This window comes from Castor canadensis, chromosome 3 (assembly GCF_047511655.1).
Source record: "Castor canadensis chromosome 3, mCasCan1.hap1v2, whole genome shotgun sequence".
NCBI classification, from domain to species: Eukaryota; Metazoa; Chordata; class Mammalia; order Rodentia; family Castoridae; genus Castor; species Castor canadensis.
This window is the reverse complement of record NC_133388.1, coordinates 42,390,909-42,409,521: the sequence shown is the minus strand read 5'-3', so window position 1 is coordinate 42,409,521 and position 18,613 is coordinate 42,390,909. Positions and strand designations below refer to the sequence as shown.

Sequence of the window (18,613 nt, the reverse complement as noted above, 5' to 3'; positions counted from 1 at the left end):
CATCACGTCCTCTTCATCAAAATGCAAGCTCGCTCCTACAGCCCAACACAAATCCGACAAGCCTAGCACAGAGCTTCTGAGAGTGCACCTAGGAGGAAAAACAGAATTTAAGTGAGAGGAGGTAACCTACAAGGTCGTGAAGCCAATCTATATATAATAACAGCAGCAGAATAACCACGGTTTTCTTTTTTTTTTTTTTATTGTATTGGGGTTTGAACTTAGGGCCTCATGCTTGGTGGGCAGGGAGCAATACTACCTGGACCCACCCCTACACCTTTTTTGCTTTAATTATTTTTAAGGTAGGGTCTCACATTTTTTCTTGGGGCTAGCCTCATACCACGATCTCCCCACATATGCCTCCCAAGTAGCTGGGACTACAGGCACACTCTACCACACCCAACTTACTTTTTGCCCAGGCTGGTCTCAAACTTAGATTCTCCTGATTTCCTTCTTCCAATTAGCTGGGATTACAGTGTGAGCCACCACGCCTGACCATAACCACAATTCTTGAGCACACAGTTCAGGGCCATCCCTGGCAAAAAGTTAGCTAGCAAGACCCCCATCTCAAAATGGCTGGGGTGCAGTGGTGTGCACCTGTCATCCCAGCTACACAGTGAAGCACAAATAATAGGATCATGGTTCAGGGTAAAAAGCAAGACCCTATGTCAAAACAACCAACAAAAAAGGACTGTGGTCGTGGCCCAGTTGGCAGAATAGCTGCCTAGCAAGTGTAAAGTCCTAAGTGCAATCCCCAGTACTGAAAAAAAAAAAATTCTACGCATATTTTTGCATATGCAATGTAAAACTTTTTTCTTATTACCTAGGAATTATGTCCTCAATATCTTTCCAGAGCCCTCACTTAAAAGGAACTTAAAAGGTTCCTTTTAAGGATTCTCTTTAACTGGTGAGGACCAGTCCCTCATAGCTGAGAATTTGGATTGCTTCCAATAGCTAGCTATTATAAACATTTTGGTAGTGAGTATTCTTACATGCATATATTATTGCACACTTGTATGATCATTTCTTGGACTACATTGCAGAAAAGAGTGCTGAGCTAGAGGTGAAAAACATGTTTTACATTTAGGCTTTTCACCTCTAGTGCCAAGTGGCTTTCCAGAAAACTTGAGCAATTTCCATTTCTTCCAGCAGTGTCTGAGCACCACATCTTCATAGACTCCCTAGTATGAGGCACCAATCCTTTCCATTGCCAATTTGGTAAGTCAAGGATTGTATCTTGAATTTGAAAGGCTTTAACTCCAATATTCATTGATCCTTTACATTTATTTTGTTGTAAGATGTCTATTTTCTTCTCTTACTTTCTTCAGAGGTAATTATTGATTAGACAGTATGCTTAGGTATCAAAGAAATAATCTTTTTTACCTTTATATGCTATGACCACTTTTTCTAGAATATATTACCTTTCTTTTTTTAAGTTAAATATGTCAATCTTTTTCTTTATGGTTCTCTTCCTTTGCTTTTATATTTTCAAAATCCTTTTATCATTTTCAGATAACCAATTATCTAAATACTATATATTGAACACTTCATCTTTCCCACTGATTTGAAATGCCATTTATCAAATGCTAATACCTTTCATAGGTAGCTTTGGTGCTGAGGTTCCTTTTCACTTCCATTAATTCTTATGCTGGGCTGATACTGTTTTAAATGATTTAACTTTATAACATACACTAACATGTTTATTGTGTCATGTGTTAACATATAGTACATGTCATTCTTTTCATTCTTAGCTGTTCTCACCAATTTAAGTTCATGTAACCCCCATCATCACTTGACCTGTTCCCAGCACAAAAATCCTGTTATGTGTACTTTAAACATATTAACTGAGGAGGTGTGACATCTTCCCAACATAGATCTTCTCAGTCCAGAACAAGAGATATTTCAACATTTCTCTACCTTTATGTATCTCAGCAAAGTGTTGTGCTTTTTGAAAATTTGTAGTAGCATATATTAGCTGCACGGAGTGGGAGGCTCATTGTGAAATTTCTGTATATGCTTACAATGTACCTCGGTTAGAGTCACCACCACCCTCCTTCTCTTTCTTCCCCCTCATGTCCTACTTAAAACAATCTCCACAGGTTTCATTGGTCTTACATATTCCAGGACACTTTATGGTTTTTGTTGATATTCTGAAAGGATATTTTCTATCTTGTTATAGCCAGAGCCTGATAGATCTTTTTATGAGCTTAATAATTCTTTCACAACTCTTTACAGGAAGGCACAAGTCTGCTTTTCTCATCACCTAGGTGTGTGGATGTCCTTAGTGACTACTTCTCAACAAGGAGAGGAGAACACTGATCCTTACAGGAAAACTCTTTTGTTCCTGTGCTGGTGTCTGACGTGACTAAAAAAATAATGCCCCTCTAGTGCCTTATGCATTTAAAGTTGATCCCTATAGGCTGTCTCATCTGCCAGTCACACAACCTCTAAAGTGGGCGGGATGCTCTAGAGTATCAAACTGAGTATGCTTCTCATCTAAAGATGAGAGAACCAAGGTTCAGGGCTAAATCACTTTTTGAAAAAACTTCCTTAAAAAAAAAAAAAAAACAAGATAGCATTTGATGTCCTCAATGCAAAGGAACTAATGCAGAAACTTTAAAGTGACAGAGGCCAGTAGGAGAAGGGGACCAGGAACTAGAGAAAAGGTTAGTTTGAGAAGAATTAATTTAGAATGTAACACATATGTACAGGAAAGCAATGTGAGTCAACTCCCTGTATAGCTATCCTTATCTCAACTGGCAAAAACCCTTGGTCCTTCCTATTATTGCTTATACTCTCTCTTCAACAAAATTAGAAATAAGGGCAAAATAGTTTCTGTCTGGTAGCAAGAGGGTAGGTGGGGAGAGGGAGGGAGCAGGGGAAAGGGAGGGGGCAGGGGGGAGAAATGACCCAAACATTGTATGCATATATGAATAAAAGAAATTGAAAAAAAAAAAAAAGACTCTGCCCCAGGCAGACCTGTTTCTGCTGAATCTTAGGAGACAGTCTAAGGCCAGGAAAGCTGTGTTTTTAACCAGCTGTCCCTTGTGACTACTACAGAAGACTTAGATTAGGAATCAAAGCCAAGGCTAACATGGCAAGTGTCTGAGGCACATTGCCTATAAACCCAGCTACTCATGAGGGGAAAGAGGGAGGATCACAGATGGAGGCCAACCCAGGCAAAAAGTTAGCAATATCCCATCTCAACAACATGCCAGACCTGGTAGTATTCATCTGCAATCCCAGCTATGCAGAAGGCCATCAGTAGGAAGATCATGGTCCAAGGCATGCCCCAGGCAAAAAGGGAGACATACCTGAGAAATAACTAAAGTAAAAAAAAAAAAAAAGACTGGGGGCATGGCTCAGAGGCAGAATGCCTGCCTTGCAAGCACAAGGCCCTGAGTTCAAACCCCAGTCTCATCAAAAAAAAAAAAAGTATCTGCCTCAAAATCAGGTATTTACTCTACCATATTTACTCCACCATACCTCAATAACAGCTTATTTAAACTACGAATGTCCAGCAGTGTATGCGTATCATTAAAGGAACACTTGCTCCTATCTCTCTGTACAAGGGAATCCTACAAAAAGCACACCCTGGTTTCTAAGCCACAACCTCTATGTACAGATTTCATTTATAGCCTTGTCTCTTCTAGCCAAAGTCTTAGAAAATGATTCCCTTCTACTCTGTGGCTAATGTCACACTGGCCTGGCTACCACAGGAAACTCAAGACATCTTGGCCGTGATCCTGCCCCACCAACAGCCTGTCGCTGGTGAATGTTGATTAGAAAACTAGAAAAGGGAAAGACTGCCATGAGCCGAGATGCCACCTGAGAAAGCCATGTTTCTTCACAACAGATAGGCCAGCTCTAGTGTAAGACATCAGGCTGGTGATTCCACCCTGCCATTGCTACATCCAGAGAAACTCATGGCAACCTTTTGGGAAGTGCCAAAAACTTACCTAAAAAAGAGTTTCTTCACTTTGGTTGGAGATTAATTCAGGTTCCCAATGGGAAAGTAAGCCTGGAAATGGGCTTCAATTACTTGGGGGAGGGAGGGGTGTCGTGTCGAGGGATTAAGGAAGTTGGTTTTCCAGACTGACAAGTATGGAAAAAGTACTCCAGAACTTCCTTTCCCGAATTCCAGAGGCAACAGCTTACGCAAAGGCACCATGACTACAGCAGATTATGAGTTTGGGTTCTAACAGGATGAAAATAAAAACTGGGCAGGTAGACTAGGGTCCAGATTATAAGAATGTGTATGCATTTTTTAATTATAAAATTTTTATTAGGATATATTCACTATACAGGGAGATTTGAAGTGACAATTCCAATCAGACTTATATTGTACATTATTTACATTTCCCCTTTGTGTATGCTCTTACACATTACTTGGACTTTATCTGGCATCACCTCTGATGGCACTGAGGAAAAGGAATGGGACATGGGTTAGGAGCCTTTTCCAAATGGATAAGGCAGGGGCAACATGGGATCAGCTGTAAGGATGGCAAAGACGAGTCAGATCCTAAAGATCCTTAGCAGGTAGAATTGGCAAGAGGCAGAGGCCAAATGAATGCTGAGGAAGGAAGGGTGGAGCCAAGCAAGACTGAAATGTCTAGATGTGGATTTCTTGGAACTGTGACTTTTTCTTTGGTTTGGCCACATTCCCAGTTGGTTCTAAGAGTCTGAGACTGAGTAAGTTCTTCCCACTCACCTTCTCCTCCCATCCGAATATCCTCCATCATCAAACAAGTACTGACAGGCAGAACGTTCCCAAACATCCCATACCCACACCCAGGGCAACACCTTTCCAGGAAGCTCTGTTCCTACAAGTACTGTTACTATTATGAAGTCATTTGAGCAGTGACACCACCTTGGGGTACCAAATTTTTATTTTCACGATCTCTCTTGCTCCTCAAATAAACCTTCATTTGCTAAGAAGAATCAAGGCTTAGGAAAGCTGTGGCTTGCTAAACGTCCCAGAGGTTAGTAAGCCCAGGGCTCCAGTTACTTCTTCTACTTTAAAACCCACAGAGCTTAGAAAATGGTACAACTGCAAAACAAATCGCTGGTCACAATTGACATACCAGATGGGGAAATTTGCATGACCAGGGCTAGAAGATATATGGCAGTTCTGTGTCACCTGTTTAAATGGGACTTGTCATTGCAGAGTGAGTATTATTCAGACCTAAGAAAAGGAGCCTTCAGCTCAGAATCCTAATAGATTCCCAGGAAATGTGTTTAGTTTTCTCCTCCATCTTTGTTCTAACACATAGGACCTCATGTCAGCCCATTAAATGAGAGATTTTCATCCAGCCTATTACTCAGGTAGCAAAAGAAACCCTTTGCAAGGAAGGAAATAAGCAGGTTTAGGAAAGCCAGTGGACTGGGTGAGAAGCAGATTAAGTAGCATAAGGAAGAACACAGGTCCTGGGGGCATGAGTGGCTCACGCCTATAATCCTAACTACTTGAGAGGTTGAGATCAGGAGGATGGCAGTTTGAGGCCAGCCCACACAAATAGTTTGAGGGACACCCCTTCACCCCCCTGCCCCCCCCTCCGCCCCCATCTCCAAAATAACCAGAGCAATATGGACTAGAGGTGTGGCTCAAGAGGTACAGCACCTGCTTTGCAAGTGTGAAGCCCTGAGTTTAAAAAAAAAAAAAATACGGGAAAGATGAAGGTTCTCCCTCAACCCCCCCAACCCCCAACCCCCCAAAAAGGAATTCGCCACCACCGGTGATTAGGAAAATGCAGTGCTTTGTTTCTAGTTTCACACTAATTGCTTTCTAACTTATTTCGATTAGGGGGGATGTCTGGTACTTCTGAGTTTGTCCCTTAATCAAATGTACACAGGTATGAAGCTTCAAGCAGGCAGCAAATGTGTCAGGGAGCCTCTGGGGGCAGCCACTAGAGCTAGGTGGGTCGCCATTTCGAGACAACTTCCAGAACACAGGAAAGAAAGGAGAGCAGGGGATGAGGTCAGTCTAGATGGGAAAGGGGACACTCTGCTCTCCAGACAGTGTGAGGGGAGTCAGAATTGTCAATTCTTGTGTAAATTCCCAGTCACACATTCCTCTGAAGACAGAGAGATTGCTGTGGTGGTTACCCATGATCTCTGAACAGCTTTTATGCCCCCTCAGAGTAATCATGTTTTCAGGTGAGAACCCCTCGGGCTGCTCGCCCAACCCTTCATCAAATGAGTAGCAAAACTTGGGTCTGAATTTGGGTATCAAGAAAAATTATCTGAAAATCGGATAGCAGGCCAAGATGCAAGATGCCTTCCAATGTCACACCAAGTGGTGGTTGACACATACCCTCCCCGCCCCAGGATCTTGTTTATCTAGAGGAAGCTAAATTTGTCTCATTTTGCTATTAATTAAAAGCTTAGACTTTGTGAAGTTATGTGTTAACTTGTAAGTCTTGAAGGGAAGAGATGCAAATAAATCCTGCTTATCAGAAGAGAATATAAAGCTATCTTTTCTATAATACAATAGCTAACTTTTTGTCTGTTGGTTTGTTTTCTGAAGCAGGGTCTTGCAATATAGGTCGAACTGGCCTCAAACTCACTATCCTCGTACCTCAGCCTCACCAGTGCTGGTATTACAAGTGTGTACCACCATACTCAGTGCCAGTTTTCCATTAAAGCTAGTCACTTTATTCCAACACTGCCTTTTAAATACCTAGTTCTTCAAAAAGCTCTTTGCACAATTTTTCCCATTTGTGTGTTCACTCATTAGTGAATTAATAAATCTTTGACATGTGCTCATTCTATATTTCTATAACTTCCTTAAAATTCTGTTTCTTGCTCTATCTAAACTCTAGCATTTCTTCCTCCAAAACAGCACCATCACAGTACCTACTCATACCACACAGTCACATAGGCATCACCATCCCACAAAGCAAGTAGCATACACTAGACATAAGTGCATAGAGAGCCAGCTCTATGCTAGGAACAGAGGATATTTGGGGACGTCCCCTAAATGACCTGGCGTTTCCACCTGTAGAGTCCTAGGAGTCATCAGGTCATCATATTGACTTCAAAAGACTGGTCTTGCCAGGTACCGGTGGCTCACACCTGTAATCCTAGCTACTCAGGAGGCAGAGATCAGGAGGATCATGGTTCGAAGCCAACGACAGGCAAATAGTTCATGAGAACTTATCTTGAAAAACCCATCACAAAAAAAAAGGGCTGGTGGAGTGGCTCAAGGTGTAGACCCTGAATTCAAACCCCAATACCACAAAAAAAAAAAAAAAAAAGCTGCTCCTGGCAACTGAGACAAGCCCACCACCCAACAAGGAAGGAGCACTGAACCCCATTCCTAGGGCCACTGGAGGGCAGAACTGATGGCCCAAGTCGATTCATTCACCTTTGCAAATGACGCACAGCTTGGTGTAATAACTAAAATGCAGAGGAAGGAGGCTTGGGATATTCTCTCTCTGGGTAAAGTTAACTGATCCTCAGAGAACAAACCTAGACCCATAACTTAGCTACTTCACAATGCCTAGTGGAATTAACCACCCCAACTCACTCTAAGAACATACCCAAGGAAACAGAGTTGGAATGGATTTGAACAAGAAAGGCTTCATTTTGCATAACGGGTCACTGATAGCTTTTCACACTATACTGAGAGACCCATCCTAGCTATTAGCAGGTCATTTGGCCTACTCTCTCTGAAACTGGTCTAGGTCCAGAAAACAACTCTAATAGCTCCGAGAATAGAAGGCCATCAGGGACTTCAGCCTCTCCACTGTTTGCCAGGCAGTTCTGCTGGCTGCAGGCCTTCCCAGCAGTATCTTCCCCAAGAATCAGAGCATCAAGCTGCAGTTCTGCACATGCTAAGAGACTTCCAGGGCCTGAGCTGCCCTGCAGCTCCACCCCTGTACCATGAACTCAGCAGCCACTGTGTCCGGCAGGAAGCATGAAGCATGCTGGGTAGTGTGGGGTATGTCAGGCAACCAGATTCTGCCTCAAGGATCATGCTATCTAGTGGGACTATAACTAACAGAAAGGGTAGAAGGTGACTCATAAATTCACAAATATTAAGATCCCATTATGTGCCAGCTAATGTGCACCAGGTCATCAATGGAAAGAAAGAGTGACCCTTGTCCTCAAAATGGGCCAAATAAGCATTGGTTGAATAATTATTCAGCATCTGTCCTGAGGCAGGATGTATGCCAGGCATTTGCTCATTTCACTTATTCATTTTCTTTCACTTCACTTTGGTAGGAGATGTACTCCACATTGTATATAGATAAGGGGCTGAGGATATTAGGTGACTTTCCCAAGATCACTCCAATGGTGAAGATAGGATTCAGGTGTACAACTATATGACTCAAAAGAGCCTGCTTTTAGAATTGACAAATATGATTGCATCAAATTTAAAAGCTTCTGCACAAGAAACAATTACCAGCATGAAAAGATAGCCTACAGAGTGGGAGAGAAACCTTTGCCAGTTATTTATCTGATGAAGAATATCCAGAATATATAAAGAACTAGAAAAACTAAACACCAAAAGAAAAATCTAATCAATAAATGGGCAAATGAATAGATAGTTCTTAAAGGAATTACTAATGGCCAATAAATACATGAAAAAATGTTTATCACCCTTAGCCATAAAGGACATGCAAGTCAAAACTATACTGAGATTCCACCTCACTCCAGACAGAATGGCAATCACCAACAAAATGACAACAGATGCTGGTAAGGATGCAGAAAAAAAGGAAAAGTTATACATTTTTAGTGGGAATGTTAATGAGTACAGCCACTATGGAAATTACTCAAAAAAAGTAAAAGTGGAACTACATGATCCTAGTATACCACTCCTGGGGAGATACCCAAAGGAATGTAAGTCAGCATACAACAGAGACCTGTACACCCATGCTTATTGCAGCACTATTCACAATAGCCAAGTCATAAAATGAACCTAAGTTACATCAACAGATGAACAGATAAAGAAAATGTGGCATATATACACAGTGGAACATTATTCGTAAAGAATAAAATTAGGACACTTGCAGGAAAATGGATGGAACTAGAGTTCATCGTGTTAAGCAAAATAAGACTCAGAAAGACAAATATAATGTTCTCTCTCACACATGGAATCTAGTTTTTTAGGATATGAAAGTCAAAGGAGGACTATTCGGAGGGGAGGGGGACAGCCGGAGGAGGGGACAAGTGAGGGTGATAGGGTGAATATTGAGGTATATTATATACATGTATGAAAATATCATTAAAAAAATCCATTATTTTGTACAATATATGCTAACCAAAAAAAAAAATCCTCTTTCAACCTCACTAGATTTACCATTAACATTTTATGACACCTTCCTTCTGTGAAATTTTCCAATTGAAATTTTCCAGTTGAGCCGCCTAGGGCATACAGGGTAGCAAGTAGCAAGGCATCCACAGCTATTCCAGGATAAGGGCTCAGAAATATGACCTGTACCACCCACAGTGTAGGACTGATGCTCTGGTTGTCCCTTGATATCCTCTGGCATAAACCGATCTACTTACCTTCCCTGCAGTAGAACGGGAGAATGCAAGGCAGGGAAGAGGGAATAAAGTGACCTCTCAAGCTAGGGATGTAAGCTTTGCTCCCTTCCTTTAGAATTCCTCCGGCAGGGCTCACAGACCCTAACAGCAAAGCTGAAAATCCAATGTGGCTTTCATGCCAAGAATGGTGTCCTCCCTCCTACTACCATTTTGCCTTAATGGTAAGGCAAAATGGTAGTTTTGGGAAAGAATAATTCAGGACTTTCATAGCTTAAAGCCTCCAGATAAAACCTGAGTTAGTGAGCCCTGTCTGTCCTGTATGCCCACTTTTCAGCACCATCTCTCCCAGGGTACCCTGGGGAACTCTGGGCCATCCCTTGGACCTCAGCTCAAACATCCCGTCCAGAAGGCCTTGTCTGACCAAGTGTGCCCTAGGCATGTACACTCAGTGCCCTTGCTGTGTGCTCCCAAACCCCTCCACACTGCCTGGGCACAGCATTGTGCCTGTGCTTTGCTGGGAAACCACTTGTTTCCATAACAGGAGAAACCGTATCTGCTCTTTCGATCCCCAGCCCCAGGTCCAGTCCAGGACTGAACAGGCCCTTGAAGAAGGGAAGGGACAGAAGGGAGGGGGGAAAGAAGGCAGTGCCCAGACTCTCAGTCCATGACAAAACCTCTCTTAGCTCACTCTTGTTTTAGGCCTGGTGAAATTCCCTTGAGCCAAAACTGCCAAGGAGAAAAGGGTGAGGCCAGAGGAAAAGCGTGCTCTGAAAAAAACAGGGCGCTTCAGGCTCCAGTGACAAAGGTCAGGGCCATTGCTTAGGAATGCTTGCAGGGCACAGTGGCAGTACGATGACTTGGCTTCCAGTGCTTGTTCCATGGATGACCCTGGGCCTGGGTGTCACAGAACTGCTTAAGGGGTCTCAGGAACAGCTGCCCTGACCTTCATGCACTGGGCCCACTGGAGGCAGGAAATTCCATGTTGTAATGGATGGATTTCTTCCCTTCATTCCTGATCCATGACTAAGTAGCCAACTGGTTGTTAAAGATTTCAGAAACATCTGACCAGGCTGTCTTCTGCCAGCCAACATGAAGACAAAAAAAAAAAAAAAAAACAGGACAAAGCACTCTGGGCCACAGGTTCTTACCTTCATTTCCATTACTACCCTGACTTAAGGACTCGACTAAAAATGTTTAAATGCCCTTCCTCTGCCAGCATTGCAACAAGGGATGGATGGAACTGGATTCGTGGTTTAAAATGCACATTTAAAAGCTCATGGGTGACTGCAGCTATGTTACTGAGCTGAACACACATGGATCTGAGTGGATTAGCATCGTCCCCAGTGTCTAGGAGGCAGTGCTTTCAAACAACTGCTTTCCAAAGAATGACGGTTAAGAAGTGTTTTGCATACAGGCAGCCCATGAACCTGAAAAGTGAAAATCAGGACCAAAGCAGCAACTCTGGGCAGCAGACTAGAGAATGTGGCCAGCATATATCAGAGATATGGTTAGAAAAGGTTGCTATTCTTTTTCTGTTTCATTTCCTGCACAGCTAGTGATAGGACTTGTAACTCATCATCACATCGCATTTGCATATATTTTAATCAGTGGGGCAGGGAAGAGGAACTCATACTTTCCCTCATATGTTATTTCTATTTCCAAAAAAAAAGGGATTTGGTTGTTTCTGGAAATTTAAATTTACTCTTTCCAGTCACCAAGAGACTTGTACTACTCCTGCATTCAATCTGTTTAAAGTCCATGTAGTTTCAAGTTGAGACTTTATTTCACTTCCAGGCTTGGGCACATTGCTGTCCCTGGATTTCTTCTCACTGTTGGACACAGTTACATGGCAAGGCAGTGAGCCTGCTGGGTCGATCAACCTGGTTACTTTTCACTCTAGATGTGTACTTTAGGTGTGTGAAATGGAGCCCATACCACAGCTCCTTCACAACCAAGATTCAAAATCATAAGGAATTTGTTGCACCAAAGCCCAGGAAATTTGATCTATGTTTTTAATCAAGTTTATGCTTAATTAAGAAACTTAAATAAATGCTAATGTTAAGAAAATTAAATAAATGCTAAGCCTTTTTCACTTAATTATTTGCTAAAAATATAAAATATGGAGATAGGTTAATATTCTTTGTTTTCTGGGTTTTATTAGCATTTCAAAGGCAGATAAAAGTGGAGAGATTTCTAACAGAGGAGTTGCTTACATAATTCTGTATCCTCTGAGAGGTGGCTCAACCAAAGAAAAGATGACAACAATAAGCTAACCATGAAGGGGACAGCCTCCTTTCCCATCAGAGGCTTGGTGCTCTAGAACCCAGTAAGCATCAACATGCAGTCCGATGCCAGCAGCACCAACCCTATTCATCTTGTTGGGAAATTTGGACTTGGCTCAGGCCATCTGCTGTCATGGCAGCCCAAGGTTGCCTTTCATTTGGAAATCATGCTGTCAACTCGGTTTAGAATATACACGTGTGAGGCATATGCTTTCCTCGCTGCCCAGAGAGATGCTGGCATGCAGAACGGTAAGGTCTCCTGATTGAAGCTATGTTCATGGTTTCTCCTCTTCTCTCCTAGTGACTGTGACAGTGGGAGGCAAGCAGCACTTGCTGGGACTCTATGATACTGCAGGACAGGTACATTTTTATTATCTGGCTTCATAAAGGGCTGGGGAAGGAGGTAGGGAAGAAAAATAACCCTTTTGGCTAGGCATGTGAGACTAACGGCACAGCTGTTACCCGTTCTGGTCATTTGGGGCCAACTTATCCATTTAAATAACAACCAAAAGCACATTCTTAATACTTTTTTTAAAAATTAATTATCCAAGATGTTGACAGCTAATAATTTATTCATCGACTGAAAATCATCAATAACCAAAACAACATGGTGGTTTCAATGTCCTCCTACCAAAACCTATTCCAGGTCTAAGATTAATGGGTCCATTTTATAAATCTTAGTTTTTCCCATTTTTAATGTTCTTTTCTTTGGCCATCCTTTGATTTGCCAAATGAACTACAAAAAGGTCACAAAAAGAAAATAAAGATTGGTGGGGGAAGAGGTTAATTAAACCATGTATTAATTGTTGAAAGAAAATCTGGAATTCCAAAAGTGAAGCTCAACCCGACTGACTAATTTCTTTTTTTTATTCATTTATTCACATGTGCATACATTGTTAACTGACTAATTTCTAAGATTCTCAAAATATTCTGTCAGATTTATCTCTCCAGGTTACAGAACCTGGTGACCAACAATATAAGGCCATGGACTCAAACCCTCAACACCTGATTGCTCAGTTAGCACATGCTCTACTTGAGTTGAAATGTCACTTTGTCCTTCCTGTTCCCCCCACAAGCTATGGAAAGATTCTAGTGTCTCAAGTTCATGCATGGGAGGAGGAGAATGGCTATGCCATGGATGGCCACAGCCCAATTTTTTGGCTAGAGCTTCTTAGCATATGTCTTGGATCATTTATTTAGGTCAGAATCAGCAGCTGTTCAGCCTGTCAAAATTCATACATCTTAAGTCCTTTGGCATGAGCCTTTGACCATGCTATTTCCCACTGTCACTTTCCTGGTCATTGTTAGTAGTTATGCATTCATCTAGGCCTTTTTTCACAAGTATCTGGAGATGTGTCATTTTGCTCAACTCAAAAGCTCTCTCCTGGAAAACAAATGGGGTTTCTACATGCATTTGCAAGAACACTATGTGAATTGGGGGGAGCGGACATCAAAAGCTGGTATTATGCAGCTAGGGAGGGGACCCTAAAAAAATCTAGCACCAGACTCAAGGCTCCAAGTAGAACCCAAATTCTCCTCATGGGCAGATGATTGTTTTGGCGAACTACTGTGAGGAACTAGGGAGTGGCACATACGAGTGTCAGTAGCAAGACACATAACTAGGAAGGAATGTGCTCAAGAGAGAAAATCAGTTTGGCTCCTCCACACTGAGGTAGAGGGCCTTGGTACAGCTCAGCCTCACTGGCCAGAGCAGTCCAGCCACACAGGCCCACTGCTCTGGGGGGCTAGCATCACCTTGCTCGCATGCAGTCAGAGTCACTGATCTGTCTAGGTGCAATCAGGACCTCAGTCTAAAAGATAGCTTACACTCTCCTGCCTCATAGTCGGGTTGTATGAATCCAGTTTCAGAGCTCAATCTAGCAAGAATTATTTCATGACTTTGAAACCTCTCTGGTTCCCTGGTCTTCTAACAAAGCTCGGTAAGCCCCTGGTGCCCACTCAGTCCTCCCTCTTCCATAGCAATCCATAACAGTTTTTGGTACCTATTCATTAATTTTCCCAAGAGCAACCTCTCTAGGCCTCTAATTTCAAATTCAAAGAAGAAAAAGCTGTCTAAAAGCTCCTGTAGCATCTAACTTATTCTTGCCCACTGCTCTGTCCTTTTGAAAAAAAAAAATTTTCTTTTGGCAGTATTGGGGTTTGAACTTAGAGCCTCATATTTGCTAGGCAAGCAGTCCTTTTTGCTTTAGTTGTTTTTCAGATAGGGTTTCACTTTTTGCCTGGGGCCAGCCTTGGCCACAATTCTTTCTGGGCTTCCCACATAGCTGAGATTACAGATGTTTACCACCATACCCAGCTTTTTTGTTGAGATAGGGACTCAATAACTTTTTCAGTAGACTGGCCTTGAACCACAATCCTCCCAATCTTTGCTCCTGTAAAAAAAATTAATAAATAAGAGGTGAAACTATAAGTCATTATAAAAGTATCTTTACACCTCAAATCAAAGCAGGCAGGATGGCCCAAACCTCTGACACAGAAGTGATAAGTACTGATAAAACAACAAATGAGTTTTAGATGTATCTTCAATTTAGATTTCACTTTAATGTTTTCCACCACTTAATTTGATAGCTCAGAGGTAGACAAGATTTGCAGAGGAACATAAAGCATAAGGAAAAGGAATCAGAACATCTTAAAGTTCCTTCTAAGCCTCAACTTCTGTGATTAGAACCTTAAAATGATAACTTCAGGGCCAGGAGGGGTCCCAGCTACTCAGGAAGTGGAGATAGGAGGATGTAGTCCAAGACCAACCCAGGCAAAAGGCCAAGATCCCTGGTACTGCCCAAGAAATCTTGAAAAACCTGGGGTGATTAAGCCAAAGAACTTGAGGCACAACCCAAGGGAGACCTTTCTTCAGTGAAAGACTTTGAACGCTGGCGTGCATTACACTAAAGATGGTCGGCAGTGAATTTTCTAGAACGGTGGTTCTCAAACTTGAGCATATATCAGTCACCTGTAGGGCTATAGGGTTTGTTGAACCCAGCCACTGGGCTCCACCTGCAGAATTCCTGACTCTGTAGGTCCAGGGTGAGCACCAAGAGTTTGCATTTTCTAACATGTGTCCTGGTGCTGCTGCTGGTCTGAATAGCTGACTTTGAAAACACTGTTCTAGAAAATTCCCATCAAGTATGGCCACTGACTGGCAGCACTGCCTCACAGGGAGCCTGCCAGATGGTGACTCTCAGGCTCCAGCCCACTGACCCCAAGAAGATCCCCAGGTGACTTGTATGCACATTAAACTTTGAGAAGAATTATTCCAGGAGCCTTTGGTGATTGAAGCATTGTTCCCAAAGTTAGAATTCACTGGGAAATAACCATTTCCCAAGTTGATTCCTATTGGTCTACAGTTTAGCTGAAAAGCCTTTGTAATTAATTTAGAAGCATTGTCCCAAAAGTTTCACCCCCCTCCCCAATCCTCAGTTATATTCTAGTAACTGTTGCTGAGCTCAATGGCTAAGGAGTATCTATAATTCAAATTACTCATTTAGCCAACTACTAAAGACAGAAGATCTCGAAACCAATTGATAAAGCTTGCCCCAGTTACTCACACCTGTAATCCTAGCTACTTGGGAGGCAGAGATGGGGAGGATCACAGTTCAAGGCCAGCCCTGGCAAAAGTTCTTGACTCCGTATCTCAATTAATAAAAGCTGGATGAGGTGGCACAAGCCTGCCATCCCAACTACACAGGAAACAATCCAGACCAGCCCCAGGCATGAAAACAGACCTAATCTCAAAAACAATCTCAAAAATAACTAAAGCAAAAGGGGCTGGGGTCGTGACTCAAGTGGTAGAGCACCTGCCTAGCAAGGGCACAGCCCCAGGGGCACCAAAGTGATTAATCCCTGAACCACAAAAAAGGGAGATCTCTGAATCAGGCTAGAGAATTCCATCCCTGCTTGAATAATTAGATTTTCTTACATAAATAACAGTACTGTCTTCTGGACCAGAGTTGGCAAAAGCAACCTCAAACAGCCAATGTGTGGTCTGAGAAGGAAACTAATAGAAACTCGCCATCACTACCCTGTAAGGCAGCCCTGACCCGACCCTCCGACCTGGCTCCCTCAACTATGAGGTCACAGTTGACTGCAGCAGACCCTCATCTCAAGACCCCCCTGCCTTTCATGATTCAGCCAAGCACCTGCTAAAACTGTGTATACTGAGGTCCCCCAAACTGTCAGCTCAAGGCAGCTGCTATCAAACATGGTGTCTCCCCGCAAGCTCCTGAAACCATCCAACATTTGGGCTTGAGTGGAGTGTTCTGAACATGGAGTCTTCCAGACTCTGGATCACCTGCTGGGTAGGCCTCCAACCGTGTTAGGCAGGGAAGGAAGGCACTTGCCCTTCAGACCACACTGGGCAGGCAGTGAGGTAGTCCTCCAGCCAAATCTATTAGGTCGTGCCAACTCATCCCGTGCAGCACAGGTCCCCGCCATGCCCCACACCCTCATCCTGTGTTCCCAAGTCTCTCTGAAAGGCATTTGTACAGCTTACACATCTGGCTCAGCTACAGAAAGAAGTCCAAGCTGACTGTTGCGTGCTGTGCTCCACGAAGCCAGCTCATCCAGAGTGTGTCATGAGAGACCAAGTGAGGGCAGGCTGGGGGTGACAATGCAGCAGCAAACCTCGAGTCTGGACAGCGGCCTTTCCCAGTTTATGGCTCAGAGCCAGGTCCTCCCACCCACTGCCCACCACCTGGGGTAGAGCCAGCCATGTCACTAAGGCGTCTTACCTCCTTCATTCAGTGGACACTCGCCTAGACACATAACAAAGCCTACCCACATTGTTGCCTCTCAGGCCAGGTTCCAGGGTAGACATCTCTCAAAGACAGCACTAGCAAAAGTGGCAGAGCTTCTCCTGGGGTCAGGAGCCAGGTGCAGCCTACAAGTCAGCCTAGCCAGGCACAAGGTTTCTGAGCAGCTCGAACTCTTGAGTCTCTGACACACAAGCCTCACATACCTGGGACTTGCCTGCATGTGGACAAGCACACCCAAGAATGGTGTCTGTCACCGAGAAACCACAGCCCATAGTGGCTTAGCTGCCACCAGTGACTGTGGGGAAAGGAAGGCCATCAGCCAAGACCCTTACTCACCCAGGTCTGATTTCTGAAGTTATTTCCCCAAGGGCTGAAGAAGCATGCAGGTGGACAGGAAGTTAAGTACAGCTGGGGTTCATTACCAGCATCCCAAGGTGCACTTGGAAGCACACAGGCCTTCCTCTTTGCTATTGGCTGAGCCAGTAGGGCCATCTGGAGCACAGGATCTGGCACCGATGCTCTGGAAAGTTTTCCCTCAATGAGCAACTCACCCTTTCTCACCCACACACATCTTAATGCGGTTCCTAGGAGTGTGTAGTTTGGAGGATTAGGGAGAAGTCTGCCCACATGGTTGCTGGTAAAAGTGACCTTAGGACATGGCAATCAGAGTTTGCAAGCATGTGGATCTCATTACTACTCAGTTCAAAAAAAGTTAACTTCAGAGTCTGAGCTGGTGTCCAATGAGGGCGTGGAGACAGCGCCAGGAGCTGCAGTTGTTGACATGTAGATGAAGGATGAACTCTTGTACTCAACCATTAAAGTACTTACTATGTTCAAGACCTTGCTCCACGCAGTCTACAAATATTAACACATTTTGTTCTATGAGACCAGCACTGTTATCACTTACACTTCACAGAGAAGGAAGCTAAGGCACAGAGAACTTACCCAAGACCACACTGCGGTAACAGGCAAAGTGGGGACTTGAACACAGAGGATTTGTCTCCACAGCTCACGCTCTTAAGCTCTATCCTACACCCCACGTGGGATGCCTAGATTTTCCTAACCAAGTTGGTGCTCGGAAATCTGGGATAAAGTAAACAAACAAAGAACTGGAAGCAGTATTCTGTGAGGAGTAGGGGGTAGTGCTCAGCACAGATGTCCTGGCTACCCGAAGTGAGGGTCCCCAACCAGCAATACCTGCAAATCTTTTGGTTCCACTCCAGACCTGCTGTTGGCTAAGACTCTAGGATGTAACAAGGCTCCCAGGTGATTCAAATGTATGCTAAGTCTGAGGAGTATTCAGAAACCTACCTTGCCCAAAGCCCTCTCTTAGCCTACCCTTCATGCCTCTAAAGCACCGACAAATGTTCTTACAGCCTAAGACTAGCTCTTCCAGAAGCATACAACCTGTCTTCCATTGCCAATGCCAACATTAGAAGGAGGTCTGTGCCAGGTGGATCATTTAGCCCCTCCTCACAGTCCCTTGATATCATCATAACAAACGTGACCCATCCAACCACGGGTCATAGTGTACTCCATCGCAAAGTCCATCTATACAGTGGGATCCATTCAAATTCCTGACCTCCCACCTCCCAGCTCTCAGTCCCAACTGACACTTCCTGTTATTAATTCTGAACGCCTGACATGCTTCACAGCCATGCCCAATGGCGCCCCTCTGCCAGCCCAGGTATGAGCCATCTATGAAAGTATTTTTGCTCTTCAGTGCTATTTAAATCACTCAATTTGCCAGACCTTGGTTTCTGAAACTATAAAAGTGGCTGAGGTGAGGGTAAGAATAGTAACCTGTGGTTCTGAAATTTGAGCTGCATCCAAATCTTCTGGAGGGCAGGATAAAGCACAGGGTGCAGCTCCTCCCAGCCTCATCTTCAGGAGTGCTGGATGACCCCTGAGAATGTGCACATCTAACAGGCTTCCAGGCCATGTCCATGCTGCTGGTCTGGGGTCCACAATCTGGAAACCACTGCACTAACTCATCTCAAAGACCTCTTCCAGCCTTGATCTTGTATTTTCCCAACTCAGCCAAATAAGTATTCTATGTTGTCACATTCA

The 18,613-nt window shown here is 43.6% G+C and overlaps 1 protein-coding gene across 1 annotated transcript in view; it reads left to right on the top strand.

The window, feature by feature from the left end:
• Positions 1 to 18,613, top strand: part of Rhoj (ras homolog family member J) — a 97,178-nt gene that overhangs the window by 54,259 nt on the left and 24,306 nt on the right. The window contains exon 2 of the mRNA XM_020188384.2: positions 12,073 to 12,131. Within this exon, the coding sequence (XP_020043973.1) occupies positions 12,073 to 12,131 (59 nt within the window). The remainder of the gene's footprint in view (positions 1 to 12,072; positions 12,132 to 18,613) is intronic.